At 42.2% G+C, this 25,680-nt stretch overlaps 1 protein-coding gene across 4 annotated transcripts in view; it reads right to left on the reverse strand.

Annotated features, from left to right (window-relative positions):
* LOC108924089 (kinesin-like protein KIF13B) overlaps positions 1-21,261 on the reverse strand; it is a 45,863-nt gene extending 24,602 nt beyond the window's left edge. For 2 of the 4 annotated variants that reach the window (XM_018735238.2, XM_018735237.2), the window contains exons 1-7: positions 21,128-21,261; positions 12,554-12,647; positions 3,875-3,887; positions 3,139-3,199; positions 1,969-2,061; positions 1,524-1,704; positions 457-544 (exon numbers count right to left, since the gene is read on the reverse strand). In XM_018735238.2, coding sequence (XP_018590754.2) covers positions 457-544; positions 1,524-1,704; positions 1,969-2,061; positions 3,139-3,199; positions 3,875-3,887; positions 12,554-12,647; positions 21,128-21,236 — 639 coding nt within the window. In that variant the 5' untranslated portion in view covers positions 21,237-21,261. Of the gene's footprint in view, positions 1-456; positions 545-1,523; positions 1,705-1,968; positions 2,062-3,138; positions 3,200-3,874; positions 3,888-12,553; positions 12,648-20,232 lie in introns of all 4 variants that reach the window. The other 2 variants (XM_018735239.2, XM_018735240.2) reach the window with 2 other exon arrangements.
* Between the last annotated feature and the right edge of the window lie 4,419 nt (positions 21,262-25,680).

Consider the following 25,680-nt stretch of genomic DNA (forward strand, 5'->3'; position numbering starts at 1 on the left):
TGGCAAAGCATACTTTAAAACCACCAACAAGAACTTATTCTGATGAAATGGTACAGTGGTTAGCTGTAAAGTGGTTAAAACTTAAATGCAGCAAATGTTCAAATGTAGTTATTTTACAAACTACAAATTCTACTCTTTAGACCAAAACTGATTGCCCTTATTTCTTGTAACATATTGTGAACATCTATATATTGCAGCCATTTTGCTGTAAAAAGGCTGGGTATGCAGCTCATAGGGGTATCAAACTCGTATGTCTTACGAAAAAATTACAGCAGGGCAGATTTACGGTAAATTCCAATCTTGTGTTTTACCTGTTCTACTTGTTCAGTCTGAGAATCCAAAGTGTAGCTGATACAATCTGATCTTTTTTATATTAAGTTAACGGATGTGGTGTTATTCGTGAAAGTTAGGCACTTGAAACACAGTAGAAAGCACCCCAGAGCCCTATGAATGTACCTTGTAGCTGGTCACAGCAAGGCGTGACAGACCATCCACATATGGCCCCAACACATTGTGCTCCCTCACGCGTAGAGCCTGACGACTCCTAGCAAAGTTAGGAAGAGCTCTCAATACAACAGGTTCTACAAGATGAAGAGCAATGATGTTCCCTTCTGATCTGAATGACCACACAACACTGCAACAAGGTTCTCAGCCCTCACTGTTCCATTAAAAACTGAGAAAGGCTATTAAATGGGTTAAGTCAACACGATTAGCAGAAACGAGGGGTTTCGTAGCCCAAGTATAACAAGTCTGCTGGATTACAACCCTTTGAGAACCAAGCAGAAATGGCTTCTAGTGTACCCTGCAATGGACAGATGCACCACCCAGGGTGTACCCTGCTTAGTCCAGCATCCTAGGCTTCTGGCACAGGACTACTGCTTCTGTCTCTTATAATAGTACACGTACACACAATCTGAAACTGCCTGTCCCAAGCGGGATCACGGCAAACCAGAGCCTAACCCGACAACACAGGGCACAAAGCTGGAGGGGGAGGGGACACACTCAGGACAGGTCGCCAGTCCGTCATAAGGCACCCCAAGCGGGACTCAAACCCCAGACCCACTGGAGAGCAGGACCCGGTCAAACCCACTGCGCCACCGCACCCACCACTCTCATAACAGTAGTATTACCTTATTAATCCTGTGAGGAAATTCACTCAGGCTGCCATGGCACCAAACAAATGTCTTTGGACTGTGGGAGGAAACTTTAGCACCCAGAGAAAACATGTGGAGAACTCAACTAGGCCGAGCAGAGATCAAACTTGTGGTCTCTCAAACCGTCGTGGTGCTGCGTGACAACAGCACTATCCATTGTGCCACTGCACACATGCTTCTTATAGTCTGTCAACATCCAATGGCCGCAGACTTTGAATGGCAGGCAATACGTACATAACATCAATCATGTGACCTGAATCTCCTCTAAGTTTGAAAAGCTATTTACAGGGAGGATTATTTGTGTTCAGATTTCACACACCATTGACTATGTGGGTCAAAACTGAATATGTCCCATTAAGGGGGCCTCACCCTTTGGGGTCAAGTAGATCGCGGACCTTCTCGTTGTAAATCTCCATGTAGGACACCTCCACGGTGAAGCTCTCCCCTTCACGTTGCTCCAGTTCGGTGCGCTCAAACAGCGCGCTGCAGAGACGTGGGATCAGGCCTGGCTGGTCTGCAGAGCCCATCATGGTGTAGGACTTCCCTGACCCTGCAGCCAAGCAGCAAGCCGACCAAAGGCAGCAAAACACAAAATCATATCACAGGGCAAGAAGACGACAAACAGTAAGATAGACAGCGACAAAATAATGAAATAACCATACAGCTGAAAGGTCATAAAACAGACATTTAAACACTCATTAAGGCTGTAATTAATGTAACTGGGCAGCTAGAAGAATTGTTTATAAGTTTTTCATTCATTGCAAACTAAGATGTTTTAAAAATGCGTAGGATCACGTATGTTGCGTTCCTTTACCTGTCTGTCCATACGCAAAGATGCAAGCATTGTAGCCTTGGAAGGCATTGTGTAGAAGGTTCTCCCCAAGACAATGAAACACCACCTCCTGACCTGCAACAGGTTAGTGAAGGCTTGACAGCACACCATTTGATAATTGACAGCACACCTTGATAATTTCTTGGCCATTTGTCTGGCTAAGAAATTATCAAGGTATCAGTTATGAACCATTGAAAAGCTCTTCAACCAAAGGTTTGATTTGCCTCCCACTATATTCCAACTAAATCACAAACTAAATTCAATTTTTTTGGATGTTATGGATTATGACATGTGTACATTTGACAAGGAAATGTATTTTATTGCTATGGTACACAGCAGAAACTCCCTCTATAAAGTAGTGTCTACATTTCTACTGCTAGAAAAGGTAGCACTTGAACTGGATGATACTTCAGATGATGTATGATACATTTAGATAAATTAGGGAATATGTAATAACTCTTTTGGAACTTCTAAGACGATCCTATACGGCCAGCATTGCAAAACACTGTCATTTTTTTCCCTTGTATTGTATTATGCAGCTTTCTCAATACTGTTTCTGTCCTTGTAGTGCTAACCTAGGTCTATTCTGTTCTGTTGTTAATCAAAAAAAACACTCTGAGGCCAAAGCTACTTTCCGACTGTGGGAGCCCGGATTCTGCAACAAGCTGTGCTACTGTTTTTTTTTTTTTCTTCCTACACTCTGTATAAACTACACTGACTATAACTGAATTGTAATGAAACTCAGATGTTCTTATAACAGTTAAAAGCCAAACAGTAGAATAATAACTGAAGGTGAAAGGAGTGGTGTCATTTCAGCAGCATTCAAAGGATCCCCGAATTGTGGCACATTCTTCTTCAGTACATTTACATTTATTCATTTAGATTTAGCTGACACTTTTCTCCAAAGCAAAATACAATGTTAAGCTATCTATAACTGTTTACCCATTTATACAGCTGGGCAATTTTACTGGAGCAATTTAGGCTAAGTCCCCTGGCCAAAGGTACTAGAGATAGAGGTGGGATTCAAACCTGGGGTCCAAAGGCAGCAGCTCTAACAAGCATGCTACCGGCTGCTCCTGTTACGTGTAATATTTTTTAAATGTTAGGCAGACATTACACTGATTGTTTTAAAAAAAGAAATAGACAACAGACCTGCAAATTTGTCTTTTTCATTTTCATCCATTGACCAGAAGCAGTGGTCGTAAGCAAAGACCTGAGGAAGGTGAACAGGAGAGAAAAGTGACTAGTGGCCTGCAAACTGGTGTGAAACCACCGTCCCACTGTCCCCAGTCAAAAACACAGCTCATAATATGCTGCCTTCGTAACGACGTTACTTCACTGAACAAGAATGCAAACATCCACTGTAAGATTCAAAAGACTGCTTTTACCACTATTTTCTCTTAGTGAATAATTATTAAATACAATATTCAGATAACTACACACACACACCCACATTTTCAGAACCGCTTGTCCCATACGGGGTCACGGGGAACCGGAGCCTACCCGGTAACACAGGGCGTAAGGCCGGAGGGGGAGGGGACACACCCAGGACGGGACGCCAGTCCGCCGCAAGGCGCCCCAAGCGGGACTCGAACCCCAGACCCACCGGAGAGCAGGACTGCGGTCCAACCTACTGCGCCACCGCACCCCCTATTCAGATAACTAAGAAAACTGAATTCTTAACTCAGTGATAAATATATGAAAAAATGTGTATTTTAACTTTTAGATTATGCTGCTTTAAACAAGCTTTTCACAGAAACTTGTCAGGTTAGCATAAAGACATGGCTACAAAAATCATAAATGAACCACACAAGGGGTATGGCCCCTGACAAACAACCATGAATCATGTAACGGTTTAGAATATGAAAAAGGATCCACATGCACTTACTTTAGGCTGACTCCTTACAATGAGGATACGGTGGAAACATGGAGGGAGAGAAAATTCAGAATGAGTGCATGTTAGCGATATTAGGTGAAACACGAGCTCTGAACCACCTGTCCCCTTCACAAGTCTTTGAATTCAGCATTATTTGACATATCCTTCATCCTTCATTAATGGGTCTAATTATTCACATTAATGATTCACATCACACTCTTCACTATTTCACTATTCAGGGGTCTAATCGACTGTACATGCAAAGGATAATGTAAATTGTGATAATGTGTCATTAACTGGATAATTTTGCATACAACCACATGCATAACACACGCAGCATGGCCTAAATTCACTTGGAAAAAGGATAAATTCATCTCTAAACAGGCATCACTCAACATTATAAGTAATTAATAAAGAGATTATAGGGACAATTCCTGAGTAAAGTAGCACAAAGTATCTTGTGAAAAGCTAAATGGCTCCGTTATTTACCATAGTAGATAATTATTTACTCACTTCACTGTTACAGCACATTGTAGAAGTGACTGATGAAGGCTTTAATTACATGGCACAAGTGTTGAAGCTCAAGCGTTTTACCACCGATCACAGATACGCTGTTTCCCAGGAGACTAAACTCCACAGGATTAGCACCTGATTTTAGGCATCAGAGGATGGGGGTCGACTAGGATGCAGGGGAAAGTGTAAATATGTCACGTCGGGCTCCGTGTCAATCGCTGTGCTTTGTTCAGTGAACTGTAACTCATGCAGGACGTCGCTCTAAAAGAGCAACATATAAAGGCAGGAACCGCGCGTGCAAAGCCTCACATTAGCGCCATGGGTGGTCATCTGTGAGGATGCCTTTTCATGCTCCACCAAAAGAGTATACCGACCTTTGTTAATGTTGTGTTTAGGCTGCAGGGGAACCTATCGATATGCATTTGAACTATAATTTTCCATGACTTCTTTAAAATGTCATGGGGGGAAAAAAATCTAAATAAAACCAATGACTAAAATGCAAAGCGCTTTTGCCGAACCAGAAAAAAGGCAAAAAAAAAAAAAAATCAAAAGAAAAGACAAGTCATTTCAACCCATCCCAAGGTGTGCATCTAGAAAAAATATAACTATTTCAGAAAGGCCTGCAAACCTGCATACAAGCAAAGTTAATCCTCTGTACACTCAAAAGTATTATGGCCATTTAGGTCACATTTTTTACACATAAATATGCAACGGTATAAGTGCAATCTAAAATAGCATAATTTAAATAAAAATAATTTAATGGCACACTGTAGAATATGTTCATAGAGGAAATGGGTCAGGAATTTGTTTGCATTCTGCTGCATAGACAACAGGCCTTGTGTTGAAATATCGGTGTAGAGTGCATCTCGGGGAAAATACTCAGGCCCCTATCTGAGACTCTTGTCTCAGTCCAGAAATAGCTGGATACAGCGGGTCAGAATGACACAAAGGAGCAATGATTTAGCAACACCAGGTCTTTCCACATCATGGCTGGCCAGCTCTGGTACTGGAGGGCCACACTGTATGCTTTAGGGTAGGCTTAGGGGTAGGATAAGTTCCACAAATCAAAGTGGACTCTTGGCAGCCACTCAAGTGGTTTTCAAAGGTACACAACTGTCTCCTTTCACGCAAGACTTTAGACTGTGGGGCGAATCTCCTACGAACATAGGGGAGCATCAAACTCCACACACACGGAGGTGCCCTCAAGCTTACGTCAGAACCAGCAGCCCAAGAGCTACTTGGTGCCCGCTATGTCACAATACCTATGAGTACGTGCTGCCCAACAATGATTCTGATGTTTTACTACCTCACTTGATATTTCACCTGTAAATAAATTTCTCTGAATTCCTCCAGATTATTGCCCTTGATGACCTGGGACAGCCTAGAACGAGTACTTAGCAGGTGTTTTATTGTTCTTTTCCTTTCAGATGAAGGGCACCTGTAGTTGAGGATTGTATTGAAAGGTGCAGCAAAGTGAGCAAAATGCTCAATAATTGCCAATGAAAAATACGTGCCTTCGGAAAAAGTCTGGCTGGCAACAACTGAAGGAACCTTCACGCACAGTGGTTGCCAACTTCTACTTCATTCGAATAATTCAAACTTTAATTACTTAAGAGAGGCAAGACATGCTTCTAATTCAAAATGGCAAATCCTTCCTCACAATTTTCTTCTTGAGATCATATTTCATTGTTGCTTTCATTCCATTCTAGACTTCTCAGTAGTTTTCTCTGTGCTTCAGCTAATACAGTAGCTGTGCTATACTCCACTGGCCTCCACCCAGAAACATGATGTGACACATATCAGCCCCACCAAATGCCAAAGAGCCAAAGAGCGCACTCCTATCTGCAGCCACCGCCAGCGAGGGCCAGAGAACACAGTGCTTTGGTTAAAGGTCTGTCAGCACGACTGTGGAGTCAATGTCCACTGTCTCAGTTCTAGAAATACTAGCGTCTTATACACTAAAATCAGATCCTGATCCACCCTAACATTCGGGACTTGACACTACACCCATTCCCCACATAAAATGGTCAATTCCTTCATTAAAATCACTCTGTTAGACAAATTCCCATTATGAAGGAATCAAATTACCTTTATTTTTCATGGAAAAAATAATGGGTTCCTGTGTAAAAAAATGTCAGCTGACAATAAAAATAAAATAATCAAAAATAAAATACAATCAAAAGTATTTTTCATTTAACAGCAACATATTGTATCATATCCATAACAAAAAAACATTAAAGCTTGTCTTTTAATATTATATTTTATTAATTCATTCTTTATCTATAACTGCGTAGTGATAACTGAAGTCTATCCAGGAAGCACAAGTATGAGGGAGGGTACTCTTACTTCACAGGAATTGTAATAATTCAGCTCATTGGTGTTTATAATTTAAAGGAATAAAGTTCACAAGATCACAGTCTGTGTCTTTCGCTAAGCAAAGCAAACAGTTTAATGTCAACTTACCGGAACTGCTCCATTAGAAACTATCCTCCAGGGTAAACGAGTACATCCGCTATAAGTAGCTTAACACTGCGAGTCACTTTCAAGAAAAAATGTCAGCTGAATGAACTAATGATTTCAATGGTACTGAATCTCTTATTTAATTTGTGATATCAGACTTACGTTAATAAAGGGCTGTGATTGGTTGACACTGTTAATGTGACAATGAAAACAGAGCTTTCATGCTACATTGGATATCAATGCAAAACAACAGTAAAGCTTTACAAACAGTAAAACAATACAAAAATCTAAAAACTGAGAATTTCCTTTTGTGCCAAATCATGGTAGATTACAGACAGCCAGCAATGAACTGCTTATGGAAAACATCGCAACTTCCTCCCCTACAGAGCCCTCATAGTTGTGAATTTTCTGATCTTTACTGGCTGTAACCGTTTTTCTCCTAGGATATGTAATTTTTTTATAGGGCATGAGAAGTCATATTTCAGAGTCATGCAAATATTGTGGAAAACGTAACCCAGAAATCAACACAAACAACGCAGGACAGAAACAGTGAATGAAAACATGGAAGGTTGCCTAGGATAGCACAGCTCCGACAGAATTTATTCAGGTTATTCCAGTATATGCCTTTGTAAGGAAATGCACTTTCTGGTAGCTAATTCAATTAATAAGTTAATTAGCTCCAAAAAAGAGTTTTGACCTTTATTTTGTATAGATATCCCATGTAGCACACAGGCTGCTTTGTCATTCTTCCGGTTGCACTTTAAAATGACTTCAATCCTTGGGCTGCGTGTATCACTCTAGTGAAAAACAAATATTTGATAGCAATAAGATCTAGTTATGCCTTTTAAGAGATGAACTGCACATGAAAAACAGAGGACTGAACAAACCTGCTTGATGACTATTTGTAACGAATACAATGCAGGAAGACAGAATGGCAAGGACAGGAAGTGGGAACAAATTCTCTTTAGCTGCTAGAGCTTCCACAAATAAACAGGACTTCCCAGATGACTCACACAAAAGCAATAGGCCAGAAATGATCACATGTATTGAAATGGAAAAAGTGCCCGACGCAGTCAGGCGTCAATAATGAATAAATGGTGTAAGTGTGCCCTTTTTCATCAAGCCCACCCCCAAACAACAATTACCAAAGTGAGACTGTGCATGGCCATGCATTACACAAGACAAGCCTCCAACCCAAAAGAATAACAATCAAGAGCTGAAACATGTCTCACAAAAGGAATTTCACTTGCATTCCGATTTAAATAAGGCGCAGCCACAGATTAAAACAATGGGATCATAGACAATACACTTCCACTTGCTGTGGCGGGGTAATTATGTCCAGATCCCTTTGTTTGTGAAGCTTCTGCTCCAAGGTCAGGCGAGGTCATGCTAGTCTGCAGAAGCCTTCTACAGAGGGAGCCCACAGCACCCCACAGCAGATGACCACACTAAAGCATGCCACGATGACCACCGAAGGCTTCAAGTACTACCAGAGTGAAACTTTCGCAAGCAAGTGTGACATTTTGCATTACTTAGTATAACTGAAAATAAAAACGCTGCCTCCTCTTCAATCCAGAATGTGAAAAGTAGTTGATCACCAAGGAGGGTAAACACTAGACACAAGCTGTAAATACTGTGGAAACAAACTGAATTAATCCAGGACAACTGCAGGACAATTGACTCCTTTTCTATTGTGGTGCGCTGGACATGTGTATACAAGTGAAGAAAATGCTGGTTTTTTTTTTTTTTTTTTTTAAAGTTTTGCAGTTTTTTGTGCTTTAGACACAAAATGGATTTTTAAAATGCAGCCCTCTATGTAGTTAGCATTTCTGAACGCATAAAACAGTGCAATCTGCCCTCTTGTCCCTTTAAGAGAGGTATCCCACAGAGGCCCTAAGGGATCTGTAGTGAGGGTTAGGGTTTACACACAGCCAGCTTCAATGGCAGGTAATGAAGCTCATGTAAAATGCAAAACGCCTCCAGGGCACCAGTGATCTGGGTGGAGGCCAAACTTGAAGAATACATAGGTAAACAGTCACACCTTCTGCAGAGAAAAAGCTGTGGAGAAAGGTGTGGGTAAGAGTTGATTTTTCAGGTATCATCCAGTTTCTTCCCTCCTTGAACAAGCAGCTGCAAGTCTAGTATGCACTTGGGAATTTTCCACAAATCTGGCAAATATGGGTTAGTCATCCACATTACCGCTTCTAGATATCTCAAATGTCAGCTGGTATTTGACATTTGATTCTGAATCATGATCTGCATTAATTTTTAAACCACCTGGATAGAGTATTTATAAGTACCTCCATTTAGCTCGATGACATCTAACAAAACGAAGCACAACAGTCGCATTTTAAACTTACTACAAAGGCCATCGGGCCACAGGCTTTTATCGCCACAGTTTCTAAAGAAAAAATCTGAATGTTATCACTGAAAGTTAAAATGTCATTTGTGTAACATTTATCTTACATTGAGCTCCATTTTCATGCTCATGTCGCCTTTAACACGAAAATTTGAACAAGAATGAAGGATTCTCTAAACAATTTACTCAAAAGTAGGTATTTCATCATTTCCATTTTCGAAAGTAAAAGAACTGAGCTTTGAAAATCGACAGATATATTTCTACACAATTTTTTAGGCCACTGTGACTTCAGTAACACATTAAAATGTCTCACTCCTCTGTAAGAAGCAGCAGACGACCACAAGCATTCACTTCCAAGTTTAAAGCCTCCTGCACTTTGCTCTTTGTCTGCGTGTAAAGAAGAAAAGCAGGGAGAGAATTACACTTTCCACTCTGTTCACTAACTTGGCCCCCAAAGAAAAATCACCCAGGAAGTTTACAGCCAACAGATGCAGAGGGGAATATGTACTTTCTCTTCGCCCTCGGAGCAGTGATGTGTGGCCATGACTGACCCACGGCCGACCTCTTCCTGTCACTACGGCAACAGATGTGGGGATACAAGAAAGGAAGCCAGACAGGGGGATGAGTTATGACCAGACACATGGCAGGGCTGTGGAAAAGAGCCGCAGGCTGGCACGGACACAACAAATATACAGCATAATACCCACCCAGCCCCCAACTCCTCCGCCGTCACGGCAGGTGACAGTTGTCAAAAGTGTACCCAACTAGGGAGCCAAGACAAAAGTTATGAACCCCAGCGTTATATAACATGACATCCATTTCCCTGCTACCCTTTCCACTTGCAGCTTTCCTTCCACAAGGGCAGCTCACAGTCTGTCACCTATAATTTTCCTTGCAGACACTTCTCTCTTTCAATGTATGCATGTTCTACACACAATACCAAGGTCACAGCTGTCTGGAGTCTATCCCGGAAGGACAGGGCACAAGGCCAAGCAAGGCAGCCACACACACACTCCAGGCAATTCAGAGTTACCAGTTCACTTGACTGCACGTCTTTGGACTGTGGGAGGGAACCAATGCCTGGTAAGATACCCATGCAGACACAGGGAGAACGTGCAAAAACACGGAAAAAGTACACCACCGTTCTTCAAAGACAAAGTCAATTCCAATCACCAAAAAGTTCTCGGCATCCACCTATGCCAGTCGTCTTGCATCTCCCAGCAAAGCCTCATTCGCCGCGTTTTAACACCAATCAGAAGGTCAAATCTCCGACATACTCCTCTCATGCAGAACCACCACCTACTCTCTCAATCCCATCCCTTCACCTCTTCTACGGTCCATTTATCCGCAACTGACATTAACTGCTTGCTTTCGTGTACCTGCTTCTCATCTGCCTTCAAAACTTGCCTCTTTTCACCGTCTCTGGACCCTAATTCAGCCCAGAATTACAGCCCAGTCTCTCTTAACCCTTTTCAAAAACTCTGGCAGATGGTGCCTACAACCAGTTATCTGCATTCCTTGCCCTGAACGATCTCCTTGACACATTTTAATCTGGATTCAAAGTTTGGCACGCCACCAAAACTGCCCTCTTTGCAGTGTTAGATGTTCTCCCATTAGCTACAGTGGCCTTCCTCTCCTTGGTCCTGCAACAAGTAACACTGTCAACCACCAGATTCTGCTTTCCTCTCTTGGCTTGGATTCAAAGGCAAAGAACTGAAATGGGTTGAGTCACTGCTATGAAGTAGATCTTACTAGGTGGTCTGGCATGGCTTCCTATGATATTCTCAGCCTCTGAAAACTAGTATTCCAAAGGCTTGGAGCTAGACCCCCAACTCTTTCCAACCTACACCTCTTGTCTTGATTCTGTCCTTGCCACTCACAAATTCTCCTATCATTCTTATCCTGACAATATCCAGTTTTTGTTCTCTTTTCCTCCCAAGGCTTCAGACGTAATCTCATGTATCACTGCTCACTTTTTGTCTGCCTGGGTAAGTGACCACCCAACCTCTCCCAAAACTGAGATCCTTTACCTCCCAGCTGGTCTGTCCATCTGTTGGCAACTCACTATCAAACTGGACAACTCACTCATTTCACCCACTTCTTCGGCAAAGAACCTGGGAGTGGATGATAGACTCATGCCTCTGCTTCACCCAACTCATTGTTGCCACGACCTGGTCCTGCAGGTATGTGCTGAAGAACATCCACAGGATTCATCCTTATCTCACAACAAAATATACATAGCTTCTGATACAGACCATGGTGATATCCACCTGGATCACTGCACTCTAACACTCTCCTGTCTGGCCTACCAGTCTCCTCCGTGAAATCTCTCCAGCTGATGTAGAATGCCACTGCTCGAGTTGTTTTTGACCTGCGAAAGCATTCCGAATCCTTTGCTTCTGGCTGTAGTGGAATTATCTCCCTCTTTCACTCAGAACTGCTAAATCCCTCTCAGCATTCAAGAAGGGTTTCAAAACACATCTCTTTCAGATTCACTTCTCTCCCAACCTGCTATCTACTCCATACATCTAATTTATCACAAATACCTTTGTATTTCCTATCAGCATTATACATTGCTCCTCATTTAATGCTACTGTTAAGGCGACCTGTTTTAAAAGTTTTGTACTCTACCAACTCTATCTGTGGTTTCAAATGTAATGTGTACTGGTTAAAACCGACATCAGAAAAACTGACTGCACGTCTGCATCTATATCTGTCTGTTGATGATATGCGCTTTTGTTTTCACTGAGCTGTGTGTCATTTTGGATAAATGAATAAATGTAAACAAGTGTAACAGCGCTCAGGGGGGCAGATGTAAAATAATGTAAACAGTTGGTGTTAGCATCCATTCCTGTACATAGTCCTGCGTTCTGTTCCAATTGGCTGGCACATTACCAATGATCTGTTTGTCACTGGGAAATTCTGGGGGATTCAACAGGTGACCCTCTAACCACCATGGGGAGTGGGGAGGCTGAGAGTGACCTGGGGGAACTCTCCGGTGTTCAGCAGGCTGTCCTGTACTGTCTGCTGTGCCTTTGTCAAAGCTGCCATTGAAAGATGTGTTTGTGTTTAACAGAGAGCACTTTTTCAGAACCCTGTCTCTTGAACCTGTCTCCAGTTGCTCCATGGAGGGATGCTACACCAGCACAACTGGTAGAAATTTTAAGAATAAAAAATAATTGAATCTCCCCCAAACTTGACTTGACCTCATATTCTCCATTCCCCATTTCTATAAGAGTAAAATACAGTGAAAGAGAATGTTTTTCACTCGTCCCATTCTTTCCGCTAACATTGGTGTCTCAGTGAAGCTGCTTCTTCTTGACTTACAACGCAGTGCCTCCAGCAAGCCGTTGGCCTACCTGGTGTCTCCCTTTCCGAAGCTCCCACTGGCAGGAAGCAGAACCGTCTGATTTTCCTCCATCTCCACCACACATCTTGTCTTCAGCTCCTTTTCTGAGGAGGGATCAAAAAAACAAGCAGTTCAAGCACAGGACCTTAAATGACATTAATGACTGATTAACTAATTAGAATTAATGAGTGTCTGAAGCTTATAAAAAAAAATCCAAAGTCGCAAGCAGAGTTCGAAACCACATTTACTACTTTTAAATTATTACAAGTAAACTGTTCCAAAATGAAAGTGAATTTTTCATAAATTTTAATATCGCTATCACCATAAAACAAATACGTAGTCGACTACCTGTTAATTTCCATTGCAACTATTTCTAAAAACCACTAAAGTATACCCAAACAGGCTACTGTAAAAGAGTATGGAATTTCAATAACAAGGTTTGTTAGAAGTGGTATACTGTATATGATTATGGGATGCCATTACATATCTGATCATTATAATTCTAGTAAGTTCGCCCATAAAAATTTGAGATCTGCCTACTGATTTATTTGCAGGGAAGTATATTATGCTTCACATATGATTTATTGTGGGTTGCATTCTGTTCCAGAGGATTAAGACTAGGCCACATAAGGCTTCATCTTTGATTTAGAGTAAGACACATTAAAGTCCTGCATTTGATTTAGATAAAGGGGGTAGAATTTGTGTTGGTTTATGTTAGAAATATCCCAATTTGCTGCATATTTATTATGCCTACACCCTTTTCAAAAATGTACTACGTGTAGGGTTAGGGTAGGCCAAGAATATTGAAGATAAAGTGCACCATCTCATCTGCTAATCATATATCAAGTTTTACTTTTTTTCCCTCAAGAACTATACAAGTGAACAATGTTACAGCACAACAGCAACATGGGAATATCTTCAAAATCTTAGCCTAAAGTTATAGATAAGCAACTCATAGCTGAAGTGTAATTATACAGAAACAGTAATAACATTTAATTGTTCTTAGAAAAAACAGCAAGTCCAATACATAGTAAGAGCTTTGCTCGTCCATATTCAGTAACAACAGACAAGAAAAACATGTTAGAAACTGACTGTCAGCGTGCTGTTTAATGAGACGGAATATTATAAAACTTCAAGTCTGCTTCAGAAAACTAGCCCGGTATCCTGAGGGCATTTGAGGAATCTGAGGAATCTGTATCTTATCACACCAAACACATCCTGAATTCAGCAAGTTATTTTCAATGGTGTTGCATCATGTGTCATAAACTGGGGTTGGGCTGCACTGAGAGAGGAAAAGGTGCGATCTCACTGGGAGAATTTAAAAATACATTGTCAGTAAAATTGTCCAGGCTCAGTACTAGAACTCTGACAGTCCTCTTGGTCATTACCTCTAATGGGCCTCCTTTCTCCATCACCGCCTTTGTTCTAGAAAGGTACTGGGAGTTACATTACATTACTTCAGCTGATGCTTCTCTCCAAAGCAACTTACAGTGATGAGCTACATACAATTATTTCAATTACATTAATTACATTTCAATTTCAATTTACATTTCATTCATAGCATTTAAATTTACATTTCAATTACATCACATGTAATTAATGTAATTTTAATTGAAATGTAATGTAAATGAAACAATTATTTACTCATCCATACACCTGGGTAATTTTTTTACTTGAGCATTTTTTAGGTTTAAGTACCTTGCTTAAGGGTATTACAGCTGAAGGTGAGAACCTGCAACCTTTGGAGCCAAAAGCAGCTGGTAGCATAGCGTTTAGGGCTGCTCCTTTTGGCTCTAAAAGCAGCGGCTCTAAACACTACGCTACCAGCTGCCCCTTACAACAGCAATGTGATGCTCTTTCTACTATCACACTAATTCACAGAACAGGCAGCCTGTTTGTTAGTTTGTTTGCAAGAAGCTCTGCCAATAACATGCCAAATAGCCTACACAGTGGGCAACTTCCACCTGCGATTACTGTGGTCGGCCCTCTGCAACTGCAGGAAAGGGAGTGTTTCTCGCAAGTCCCACACTTCTCATGTCACAGAGATTCAAGACTGCTTTCCTGTGACTCATTAAACCCACGACCTCGCCTAGCCCCATGCCACAAGTACATTTACTGGGACAGAGTCAATTCGCTCAATGCCGCTCTAATGTCTCACTATTGCAGGAAAAAATCTGAAGTGTGTTTGGTTAGGCTTCTTTCCTGCCCAGGAAAAGTTAAGTCATGCACAGGATAATAAAAGTAGGACAGTGCCTACTGGATAAATAATATTCAAACAGGACAGAATGACTTAATTTGACCTTTTCCCAAGGCTAAATAACAGCTAACATTTGGGCCCTATTACCATGGTAAATAAATTCTGGAAAACAGACTGTCTGCAAAAACACTGAAAATATATTTCTGATGTCAGGCAAAAAAAGGTGGAATTCAAGTCTGCAAAATTTTTATGCCTGATCCAACTCTTGGCTATGATTAATATATTTTTTTTTTTAGAGTCAATGCCTTATTGTTTCAGTGCCATTTCAATACACATTGTGCCACCTGAGTGGTAACAACACTAATACCTCAACCTATCTGAGACACACACACCATGCTTTCAACTTCTGCAGTATATAAGCATGCTGCAAAAATGTGCACAAGCAGTATGTACGTACTGCAAGATATAAATAAATTCCAAAACATATCCTGATCCTCTAACGGCTGAAGCATACTGTACGTCCTCATTCTGCTTCACTCATTTACATTTATTTAGCAGATGCTTTTCTCCAAAATGACTTCCAACAAACAATATGTAGGGTTATCAGCACTCACACACTATGCATGAACCTGAACAGCATGTCTTTGGACTGTGGGAGGAAACCAGAGCACCTGGAGGAAACCCACAGAAACAGGGGGAGAACATCCAAACTTCACACAGACTGAGGAGGGATCAAACCCACGTCCTCTCATACCATCCAGGCGCTGTGAGACAGCAGCGCTACTCACGGTCACACCGTGCCACCCACAAAGCAGCAACACTCACAGATTAATTAATTCTGTCACACATAAATATCCCCAGTCTATTCTTACATACTGACATACCCCAGTGATGATTGCTGTCTAACTTTAGAGCTCTTTCTCAACAGCGACGTAGCTGTTAGGGCTGCCGAAGTCTGCAAACACTCCACATTGTTTTAAAACCATTCCAACTGCTGCCAATTCTTATCGTGGCAGGGCTTCACATTCCACAATACTTAATATTAACCACTTTCTGACCACTTGAAACTGCAGACATGCTTCCTTTTCATAAATTTATGCACGGCTATCACTTTAATCCAAAGAGACAGGGCCTTTGGTCCATGTATATAACTGGGTTTTACTGGAGCAATATGTGGTATCTTGACCAAGGACACAATATTGGGGGAAATGAGGAGCAACCTTCAGGGCACAATTCCACATCCTGTGCCACTACCATATCTAAAGCCATCATAGCAACCTACATAAAAGGCAGGGCTGCGGAAACTCTTGTCACATTGACTCTAGCATCACCTGCCACAGAAACTGCCACTTTCTCCTCAGCCCAACAATGTAGGAGACAATAATGAGAAGAGTTAACATGAGGGGTCCTCCGCTGACAAAAGAGACCGCACACTTTTATTACATAAGGTGGGAAAAAAAATGCAAAAATGGTTGAACAGGCACATTATAATGATATCTACAGACTGTAGCAGGAGTGACACAAAAGGCCTGATCAACAGCATTACTGTTACAGTTCAGATGTAATCTACAACATATGAAAACTTCAAGTTTGTACTTCTCCAAAAAGAAACCAACTGGAACTGGTGACAGTCCTGCTTTAATTTATGATTCTACAAATACATTATAAGCATTGTTCAAAAATGTGAAGCTTATTCTGACTCTCATTAAAGCATTCACTATTTCCTTGGTATGATAAACCTCCTGAACAAAATGCAAGAAAGATATTCCAAGGCAGTGCAGTCCAACTCAAGCAGACAATCATGATCAAACGTAATGTCATGAAAATGAGAGACAACCAGTTGCTTTATGGCAGCCAGCAGAGTACCAAATAGGGCTGCTGTCTTGTTTCAAAGGATCTAAACCAGAATCTCACCTCCTGCTCCTGTACCATTGAGCAAAGTACCCTTGAGCTTACCCTGAACTGCTCCAGTAACAACTACCAAGCTGTGGAGATGGCTAAATCATTGTAAGTTCCTCGGGAGACAAGTGTCAGCCAAATAAATAAATGCAAAATGTAAATGCTTTGAAGTTTGAATGACAGTGTGTTGTGCAGTGTCCAGGTCAGAAAAATGCTGCACTGTATGCTGCAATTACAGCTCCAGCTGCCTGGACAGGATGTGCACCAGGGTAAGGACACCAATGTGACTTGATGTTACTGGGGAAGATGGTCCAGCTGTAGGGAGTTAGAAAAGCAAAGGAAACGCACACTTCCTCCTAAGGAAGGAGCTCAAGGAGGAAAATCCAAACTTTAATCCCCACAAAACAATCCCTCTCGAAAAACATTCAGCCCTTACACAATATGGTCCTGTACAGTGAACACCCACTAAAACAGTTTGTCAAAACACCCCATATTTACATTAATTCACTTAGTAGACACTTTTCTCCAAAGAAACTTCCAACAAACTCTATGTAGTGTTACTAGCCCACACACCTTATTCACCAAGGTGACTTACACTACTAAATACACTACTTATAACGGGTCTCTCACCTACACATCACTGAAACACACTCTCTCTGTGACACTCACACTATGGGGGAATCTGAACAGCATGTCTTCGGACTGTGGGAGGAAACCCACACAAAGATGGGGAGAACATGCAAACTTCACACAGACTGAGCAGGGATTGAACCCACGTTCTCTCACGCCACCCAGGTGCTGTGAGAAAGCAGCACTACTCACTGTGCCACCATATAGATATTTCACACATTGAGCTTATTATTCAGTGCAGGGGATTTTTTTTCCTCACTGCATGGTCTTTCAGATTCCATACAACACCAACTCAATCAAACAATTCATAATCAACACTACCCTATAAGAGAAAAGTGCCCCTGAACTCAATACAACAAAAAACAAGTAAAAATTCTTCAGCCATCACGCCACACTGTCTATTGATATTTTGTTAATTTCTGTGTTCCACCAAATGCAAAGGTTGAAATGAAAAAGAATCTAGTTCTCCAGTACAGTATAATCAATCTGGTTCTTCTGCACAGCAGATTCCATGAAGGTAACTAACCCCACCTTAACTTACCCCCTCCACATCTCCAGTCAGCTTTTCCTATCCCAAAAACTTCCTGGATACAGCTATTGCTGGAACTGAACAGTGTCCACATGCTGTACAGAGTGAAACACCTGGGCACTTATGAACTTTATTTCCTTATATCATACATATCTTTGATCCAAATTATCAATGTCTCCATCAAGAGCACAACCAGTCTCATGCCCTATGCTTCCTGGAGAGACCCCAGAACACTGTGAGCCTGCACTGGACAACCAGTTACTAAGAATGAATGAATTAAATATAACAAGCTGAAAAAAAAGGTTACAAATATTACAAAATAGTTATCATAATCATGCAAAAAATACCTTTTTATTTTGTTGTTTTAATTAGATTACATTTTTGTCCAGGAACATTTGTCTAGGTTATGTCTTTCTTCTATAACAAACAAAAGTAATTCAGCCCCCTCACAACTGCAGTTCACTTAAAGGGGTGATTTCACTGAATTACCACAGTATGTGAGGAATGGGTTTGCTCCATTGTGACTCTAACCCCTGTTTGAAGAAAGTGCTGAGATTTCTAACCTCCCATGTAAAAGAACTTGTACACAAGTGTTATTCATAATTTTAGTCATTCATAATATTCTCTCGTTGTGGGTGTTTGGTGAACAGCTACAGTTTTCCAAATTTTACAGCTTCTCCAACTTTTACAGCTGCGTTTTCCAAACTGGTAAAACAAAAAAACAGAGCCACTGAGTCAATGGCACACTGCAGGTACTGTACACCTGTCTGTAGACTGCATCACCTCTGGTGCCATTCACACCAGCACACAACACTTTCATACTGCATATCCACATGTCTGTGCACATATTAAAAAAAGAACTACTGTTTATACACATATGAAAAACATCTTACCCAGAACTCACTGTAATCCTTTGAGATCATGGACAGTAAATCTGATTTGTTTGACAGGCTTTAGGATTTGAAATGCAAATTAGTAACAGGGCTAATAGTTGGGAGAAAAAGTTTTTCCTGTTTGGACTTCTTTCCTAAAAGCTATTCCTTAACACTGTTAACCTCCCATGTTTAAGTAATTCCTGAGTGACCTATATAATTTAATAGGTAATACCTAGACCACAGAGGGGCTGCAGCAGTGCAGTGGGCTTGGCTGGGTCCTGCTCTCCGGTGAGTCTGGAGTTCAAATCCTGCTTGGGGTGCCTTGCAATGGACTGGCATCCTGTCCTGGGTATGTCCCCTCCTCTCCAGCATTATGCCTTATGTTGCCGGGTTAGGCTCTGGCTCCCTGCAATCTCGTGTGGGACAAGCAGCTTTGGACAATGTGTGTGTGGTATCTGTCAGCTTCTCCTTTTATGAGGGGGTACAGTGGGTTTGGCCAGGTCCTGCTCTCTGGTGGGTCTGCAGCTTGAGTCCTGCTGGGGGTGCCTTGTGATGGACCGGTGTCCTGTCCTGGGTGTGTCCCCTCCAGCCTTATACCCTGTGTTGCTGGTTTAGGCTCCAGCTTGCTACAACCCTGCTCAGGACAAGTGGTTTCAGACAGTGTGTGTTCTACCTAGACCACTTACATTACTTAAACATGAATCACTCAAATAACTGCTTAAAATGGACTGTGTAGGGGGTGTGGTGGCACAGCAAGTTTGGCCAGGTCCTGCTTTCTGGTGCGTCTGGGGTTCAAGTCTTGCTTGGGGTGCCTGGCAATGGACTGGCATCTGTCCTGGGTGTGTCCCCTCCCCCTCCAGCCCTGTGTTGAGGAGTTGGGCACTGGTTTGCTGCAACCCAACTCGGGACAAGCAGTTTCCAACTCTCTCTGTGTGTGTGTGTGTGTGTGTGTGTGTGTGTGTGTGTGTGTGTGTACTCAACAGGAAAAACACTTTTAAGGTAAATTTTCAGCCACACACCCCGGGCAGCAGGGGGCGTAGTGGTTAATGCTATATTGCCTTTTGTACCCAAAAAACGTGACAGGTTCAAATCCTATCAGCTTTTTTTTTTTTTTTTTTTGGTCCTCACTCTAAAACAACTCTAGTGAGAAATAACCAGATGAAGAGGGGAAATCGGAAAGAAAATGAGTTATTAGACTCGTAGAAAAGCGCGTGAATAAAGATGGACAGCAAGTAGCACATTGATTGAAGCGCAAGTTGCTAAAAGAAAAACGTGTACAGGAAGAGCAAAGTTTATATTTGTGTAACTTGGGTGTTTTACTGTACAAGCTGCTCACACTCTAGTCCGGACCAGGCTGGTCTGCGCAGAAGAAAGTGAAGCTCGCGGGCGTTGCCATATTTTTATTTAACCGAGCACTAATATTAATAATTAAATTAATATGTCGAAAACTACCACCGGTAGCGCGTTACTGTAACACTAACAGCAAGCGCACTATTTTCGGTGTGTTTGTCTGAGGTTAGTTAGGTCTTAGGACCGAACTGGTCGCGCGTGTGTCCCACCTCTCCGGTTGAACGGTCGAACCCGGACCGCCACCTTCACGTTGGACTCGGACGGGCTCGTCTCGCCCATGTCTGCAGCCGAGCCGAGCCGAGCGAGGTGAAGAAGGCGAACTTTATAGCAACGACGAGCAGTCCTCGGCTTCTTCTTCCTCGGATTTATTCACACGCGTGCGAGTCCGGAGTCGCGTGAACTCGGCGAGTTCAGTTCGTCCTTCACGCGCAAGGAGTTCCGCAACCGCAGCCGCGAAACGCCATTCAGCTGCGGCGGATCATTTCACCGCATGATTATCGCACATCCCGCTCGTACGACCGCACACGCTGAATTTTGCGAACTTCCAGATATGAACGCTTTCAGTTGCTCTTCACGCACTTTAAGTTTCCTCGTTCTTGGCGTTTATTGTCCGCTCCGTTTCCTCAGCGAGGTGCTCTCGTCTCTCGGTCGTTTCCAGTTCCACGACGCAAATCCCGACTGTAAAACTTACTTATTTCTGGTCTTCATTGCAGTGTCTCCGGTCCAGCTCCGAAAATGCAAAAAATGCAACGCAGCTCAGCATGAAACACCTCATTTGGGGTCTTAAAAAGCGCGTTTTTTGTTGTTAAAAAGAAGCGTCCCGCGCTGTTGCTGTTCGCACGCGACTGCGCTGCAGAATTACAGCGGCGAGTAAGACGACGGGGAACAGAGCGCGCGACCGCGTACACAGCGCTCATGACGATCTTGGCTGAGCTCCCATTCCCGGAGAAAAAAAAAATCCTTTCCACTTACTTAGTTAGCAATCTAACTGTTAAAAACAACTTTAGTTTTTTTTTTTTTTATCTTAAAAGGTTCCCACACAGGACAACAGTGTCCAGCAAAAGACTGCGCTCGCGAACTCCCCCTGCTCGCTGAACACCTGACCTTCTTCAGTGGTCCCTTCGTGGACGTTATGGGCGGTAAATGGGACAGCACGCGCCGCGCTCGAGTCACAGCTTCTCTCATGCGGATCGCACCCGTCCACCTGTTCCATTTCCTGAGCGCGCTCGCGCCGCCCCGCGCGCTGCAGCCATTTTAACCTGGAACAGCTCGGGCTTCGGGGTTCTGACTTGAAACCCTCCCCGTCCCGGACAATAGGACAAATAATTAACGAAATTTTTATTCTTCTGATTATTTGTAGTTTATGAACACTTCTGTGAATTGTAAAATGCTACATTTTATTATATAATGAGACTACAATAAGGAAGACATAAGTATTGTATTGCAGCATACATACTTGCATTATAAATTTACAGCTCACTGCTTTAAAACACACACACACACACATTATCAGAACCGCTTGTCCCCTACAGGGTCACGGGGAACCGGAGCCTACCCGGCAACACAGGGCGTAAGGCCGGAGGGGGGAGGGGACACACCCAGGACGGGACGCCAGTCCGTCGCAAGGTACCCCAAGCGGGACTCGAACCCCAGACCCACTGGACAGCAGGACTGCGGTCCAACCCACTGCGCCACCGCACCCCCTTTCTGCTTTAAAACAAATTTTTACAATCATAAAAAAAAAGCATAATTAAAAAAGCAATATTAAAAACACCATTGAGTATTAAGGTTTATTTAAGTTTCGTTTTACTACCACCGATGCTGTGTCCTACCATTCAGAAATGAACCAACACAGAGGAAGATTATATTTTTAGCATTACTTCAGTATTAAATTACTTAACATTTTTTTCTTCCAATTATAATGGTATTAAATGGCATTAAAGTGCAAAAACAGAAAAAAAAAAAAAGTCCCTAATTTAATTAAGAAGGTTTTGTCCTACATAGTGTGTTTCAAAAGAGGGGGTTTTGTCCTAGGAGGTTTTGTCTGGACCCCATTGCGGAGGGGACTGTGCACTGCTCCAATGATCTGTTGAAGATCTGGGAGAAGATGGGTGACAGCTGGTCAGCACAGACTTTCAGCCAGGCAGGTGAGATGCCGTCAGGCCTGGTGCTTTGCTTGTCTTCTGTTTCCGGAAGATCTGGAACACATCCTCTTCACAGAGTAGTTTGAGTAGCAGGAGAGGGGAAGGGGGGCAGGAGGTGTTGACGGTTGTGAAGAGTAAAGATTGGAGTGGATGTGGGGTGTCAGACTTGCCTTTTTTATTTTAAATAAAACAAAGTAATAATTGAAATAAGTGTATTTTTTTTAAATAATTTGGGATTTATGTTATTACATGTTGGGGGGCGCAGTGGCACAGCGGGTTTGGCCAGGTCTGGGGTTCGAGTCCCACCTGGGATGCCTTGTGACAGCCTGGTGTCCCATCCTGGGTGTGTTCCCTCCTTCTCCAGCCTTGTGCCCTGTGTTGCCGGGTTAGGCTCCGGTTTGCCGCAACCCCGCTCAGGACAAGCGGCTTAAGCCAATGTGTGTGTGCGCGCGTTATTACATGCCATGCCAGGCACATTATATGCTCCAGCAGAGAGAGAGAGAGAGAGACGCATATTGGACCATTGGTACACCACATTAAAGGACTCACATTGCTCTGTCCCCCGTGCATTTTTGGGTGTCTCTACTCACTGTCTGGTTCATCTCCTCCTGACCTACATGCCGAAATTTAATCTAGCTAAACCTGTAGCAAGGACTGTAAAGAGATGGACGAAGGAAGCAGAGTTGGAACTACAGGCTTGTTTTGACTGTACTGATTGGAGTGTCTTTGAAGTTATAGCCACTGACATGGACGAGCTCCCTGATACAGTGACATCTTACATCAGTTTCTGTGAGGATATGGGTGTTCCCACCCAGACTCGTTTAACATACAATAATTATAAATCATAGTTCACAGGAAAACTCAGCTCCGTCAGCCAAAAGAGGAGGCCTAGAGAAGTGGGGACAAAGTCTTGTATCATCAGTCCCGAAACACACTGACAAAAAAGATAGGAGTGGCTAAGAAAAGCTACTCTGATAAGCTGAAAAACAAGTTCTCAGCAAATGACCCTGCCTCAGTATGGAAAGGCCTGAAAAACATCACCAGCTACAAGACACCATCCCCCCCATCAACAACTGGCTGACGACCTGAATGTGTTTTACTGCAGGTTTGAAAAAGACTGGTCTCACACCCCACACCCAACACTACAGTTATCGGCCTCATTCAGGACGGTGACGAGTCTGCATACAGGAGGGAGGTTGAACAGCCGGCTGGCTGGTGCAGTCAAAACAACATGGAGCTGAGCACACTCAGAACAGTGGAGATGATTGTGGACTTCAGGAGGAACTCCCCAGCACTCCCCCCTCACCATTCTCAACAGCACCATGTCAGCTGTGGAGTCCTTCAGATTCCTGGGTCCTACAATCTCCCACAACCTGAAGTGGGACACCTATATTGACTCCATTGTGAAAAAGGCCCAACAGCAGATGTACTTCGTTCACCAGCTGAAGAAGTTCAACCTGCCACAGGAACTGCTGATCCGGTTCTACTCAGCTGTTACTGAGTATGTCCTGTGCACTGCTATAACTGTCTGGTTTGGTTTGGCTACCAAATTGGACAGAAATAGGCTACAAAGGACAGTCAAGACAACTGAGAGGATCACTGGTGCACACCTGTCTACACTTCAGGTCTTGTACAAGTTCAGAATGAGGAAGCGGGCAGGCAAAATCGTCACTGATCCCATACACCCCGAACACAAACTCTTTTCACTCTTCTCCTCTGGCAGGTGTTACAGAGCACTGTACACCAGAATGACAATGTACAAGAACAGTTTTTCCTCTCAGGCCATCACTCTCGTGAACAATTAACACTCCCCATATAGGTCTCCTGTCAGTGCAACAATATCCCATCACTCTTTGTAATTTACTTCTTGTTTATTAACATTTTTGTACTTACACTACAATTCATACTCTTGCATTTGTATACTGTGTAAATATGTTATTTATTCTGTAATTGTGTCAGCTGTTTGTTGTCTGGAAGCATCCTAGAACCACAGTAAATTCCATTCGTTCATTCATTCTTAGTAATTTATACATACATTTCCTAATGTATTGATATCCTATTGATTTGCCAAAGCGTTCCCATGTATCTCCTCTTACTTATTTCTCTGCACTGGCTTCCTATAGCTGCCCAGATCAGATTCAGGACCCTGGTTATTGTCTACAAATGGATCAATAGAACTGCTCCCAGCTATTTACAAGACTCGATCAACCGCTACACCCCAGTCAGACCCCTTCGCTCATCTACTTCTGCTCACTTGGTGGTCCCACACACAAAAAGTAAAGCATGGAGGTTCTCGTTTCTGGTTCCATTGTGGTGGAATGACCTTCCCCTCTCACTCAGAACTGCAGAAACTGTCTACATTCAAGAAGGGTCTGAAAACTCACCTGTTCCGGACTCACTTCGCCCAAGATCTCTCCAGCTGATGTATGGTGTAAATGTTCACGCACCTTATTTTTATAATCATCCCCAGATAAGCCTTTACACAGCCGCTACCCCTGCATTGTATGTGAATGCTTGTGTACCTCATAAAAAAAAATTGAAATTAAAAAAATTGTAGGAAGGTTATCAGGATTCATCTACCCTGTGTTTTATGCACCCACTCGACCGATGAACATCAGTGCATCAAGTGGAAAGTAACAAATGAGGTTTACTTAATCACGTATGCAGCTATGTCTCTTTCGCTTAATGTAATGTACAAATTGTGTTTTTGCCGAGATTTACATCACTTTGGAGAAAAGTGTCTGCTAAATGAATAAATGTAAATGTTATGCAATAACAGTTTTATTCTGTATAAAAGCAATTGCAAAAGAACTATTTTAAAATAAATGTATTTCTTAATAATGTATATAAATATTTACCAGTACAACACAATAATAAACAACACAGTACAACACTGAAACTGTTATATTCTGAACAGCAAATGCAAATTAACGATTTACAAAAACATTTCTTAATAGTGTAACATTTACCAGTATGACACAATATATGTATTGAAATGTTTATTCTAAATAACACCAATTCCAAATTAATTATTTTAAAATACATTTCTAAGAAATAAATGTATTTAAATATTTCCTAATTTAATATACCCATATCTCATTGTAAGTAGTGTATCTAGCAGTGCAAGTCACCTTGGTGAATAAGGTGTGTGGGCTGATAACACTACATAGAGTTCACTGGAAGTCGCTTTGGAGAAAAGCGTCTGATAAATAAATGTAAATGTAAATATAATGCAACAGAACATCTACTAAGACTTTCTTTTATTCTAAACAACACCAGTTGCAAATAAAGTATTATTTGAAATACAATTATTTGACGTACGTTGGTTACTTTGGAGAAAAGCTTCTGCTACATGAAGAAATGTAATGGAAATATAATTACAGCCAATACCTCAACAATGCTGTGCGGTATTAGAATACAGAATTAATTCATTAATTAATGTAATTATTAACATCACTGAGACTCTAAAGACAGACTACATCTCAGAGCTTCTTTACAGTGCGCAGAGGGCCT

Source organism: Scleropages formosus, chromosome 1, assembly GCF_900964775.1.
Source record: "Scleropages formosus chromosome 1, fSclFor1.1, whole genome shotgun sequence".
Lineage (NCBI taxonomy): Eukaryota > Metazoa > Chordata > Actinopteri > Osteoglossiformes > Osteoglossidae > Scleropages > Scleropages formosus.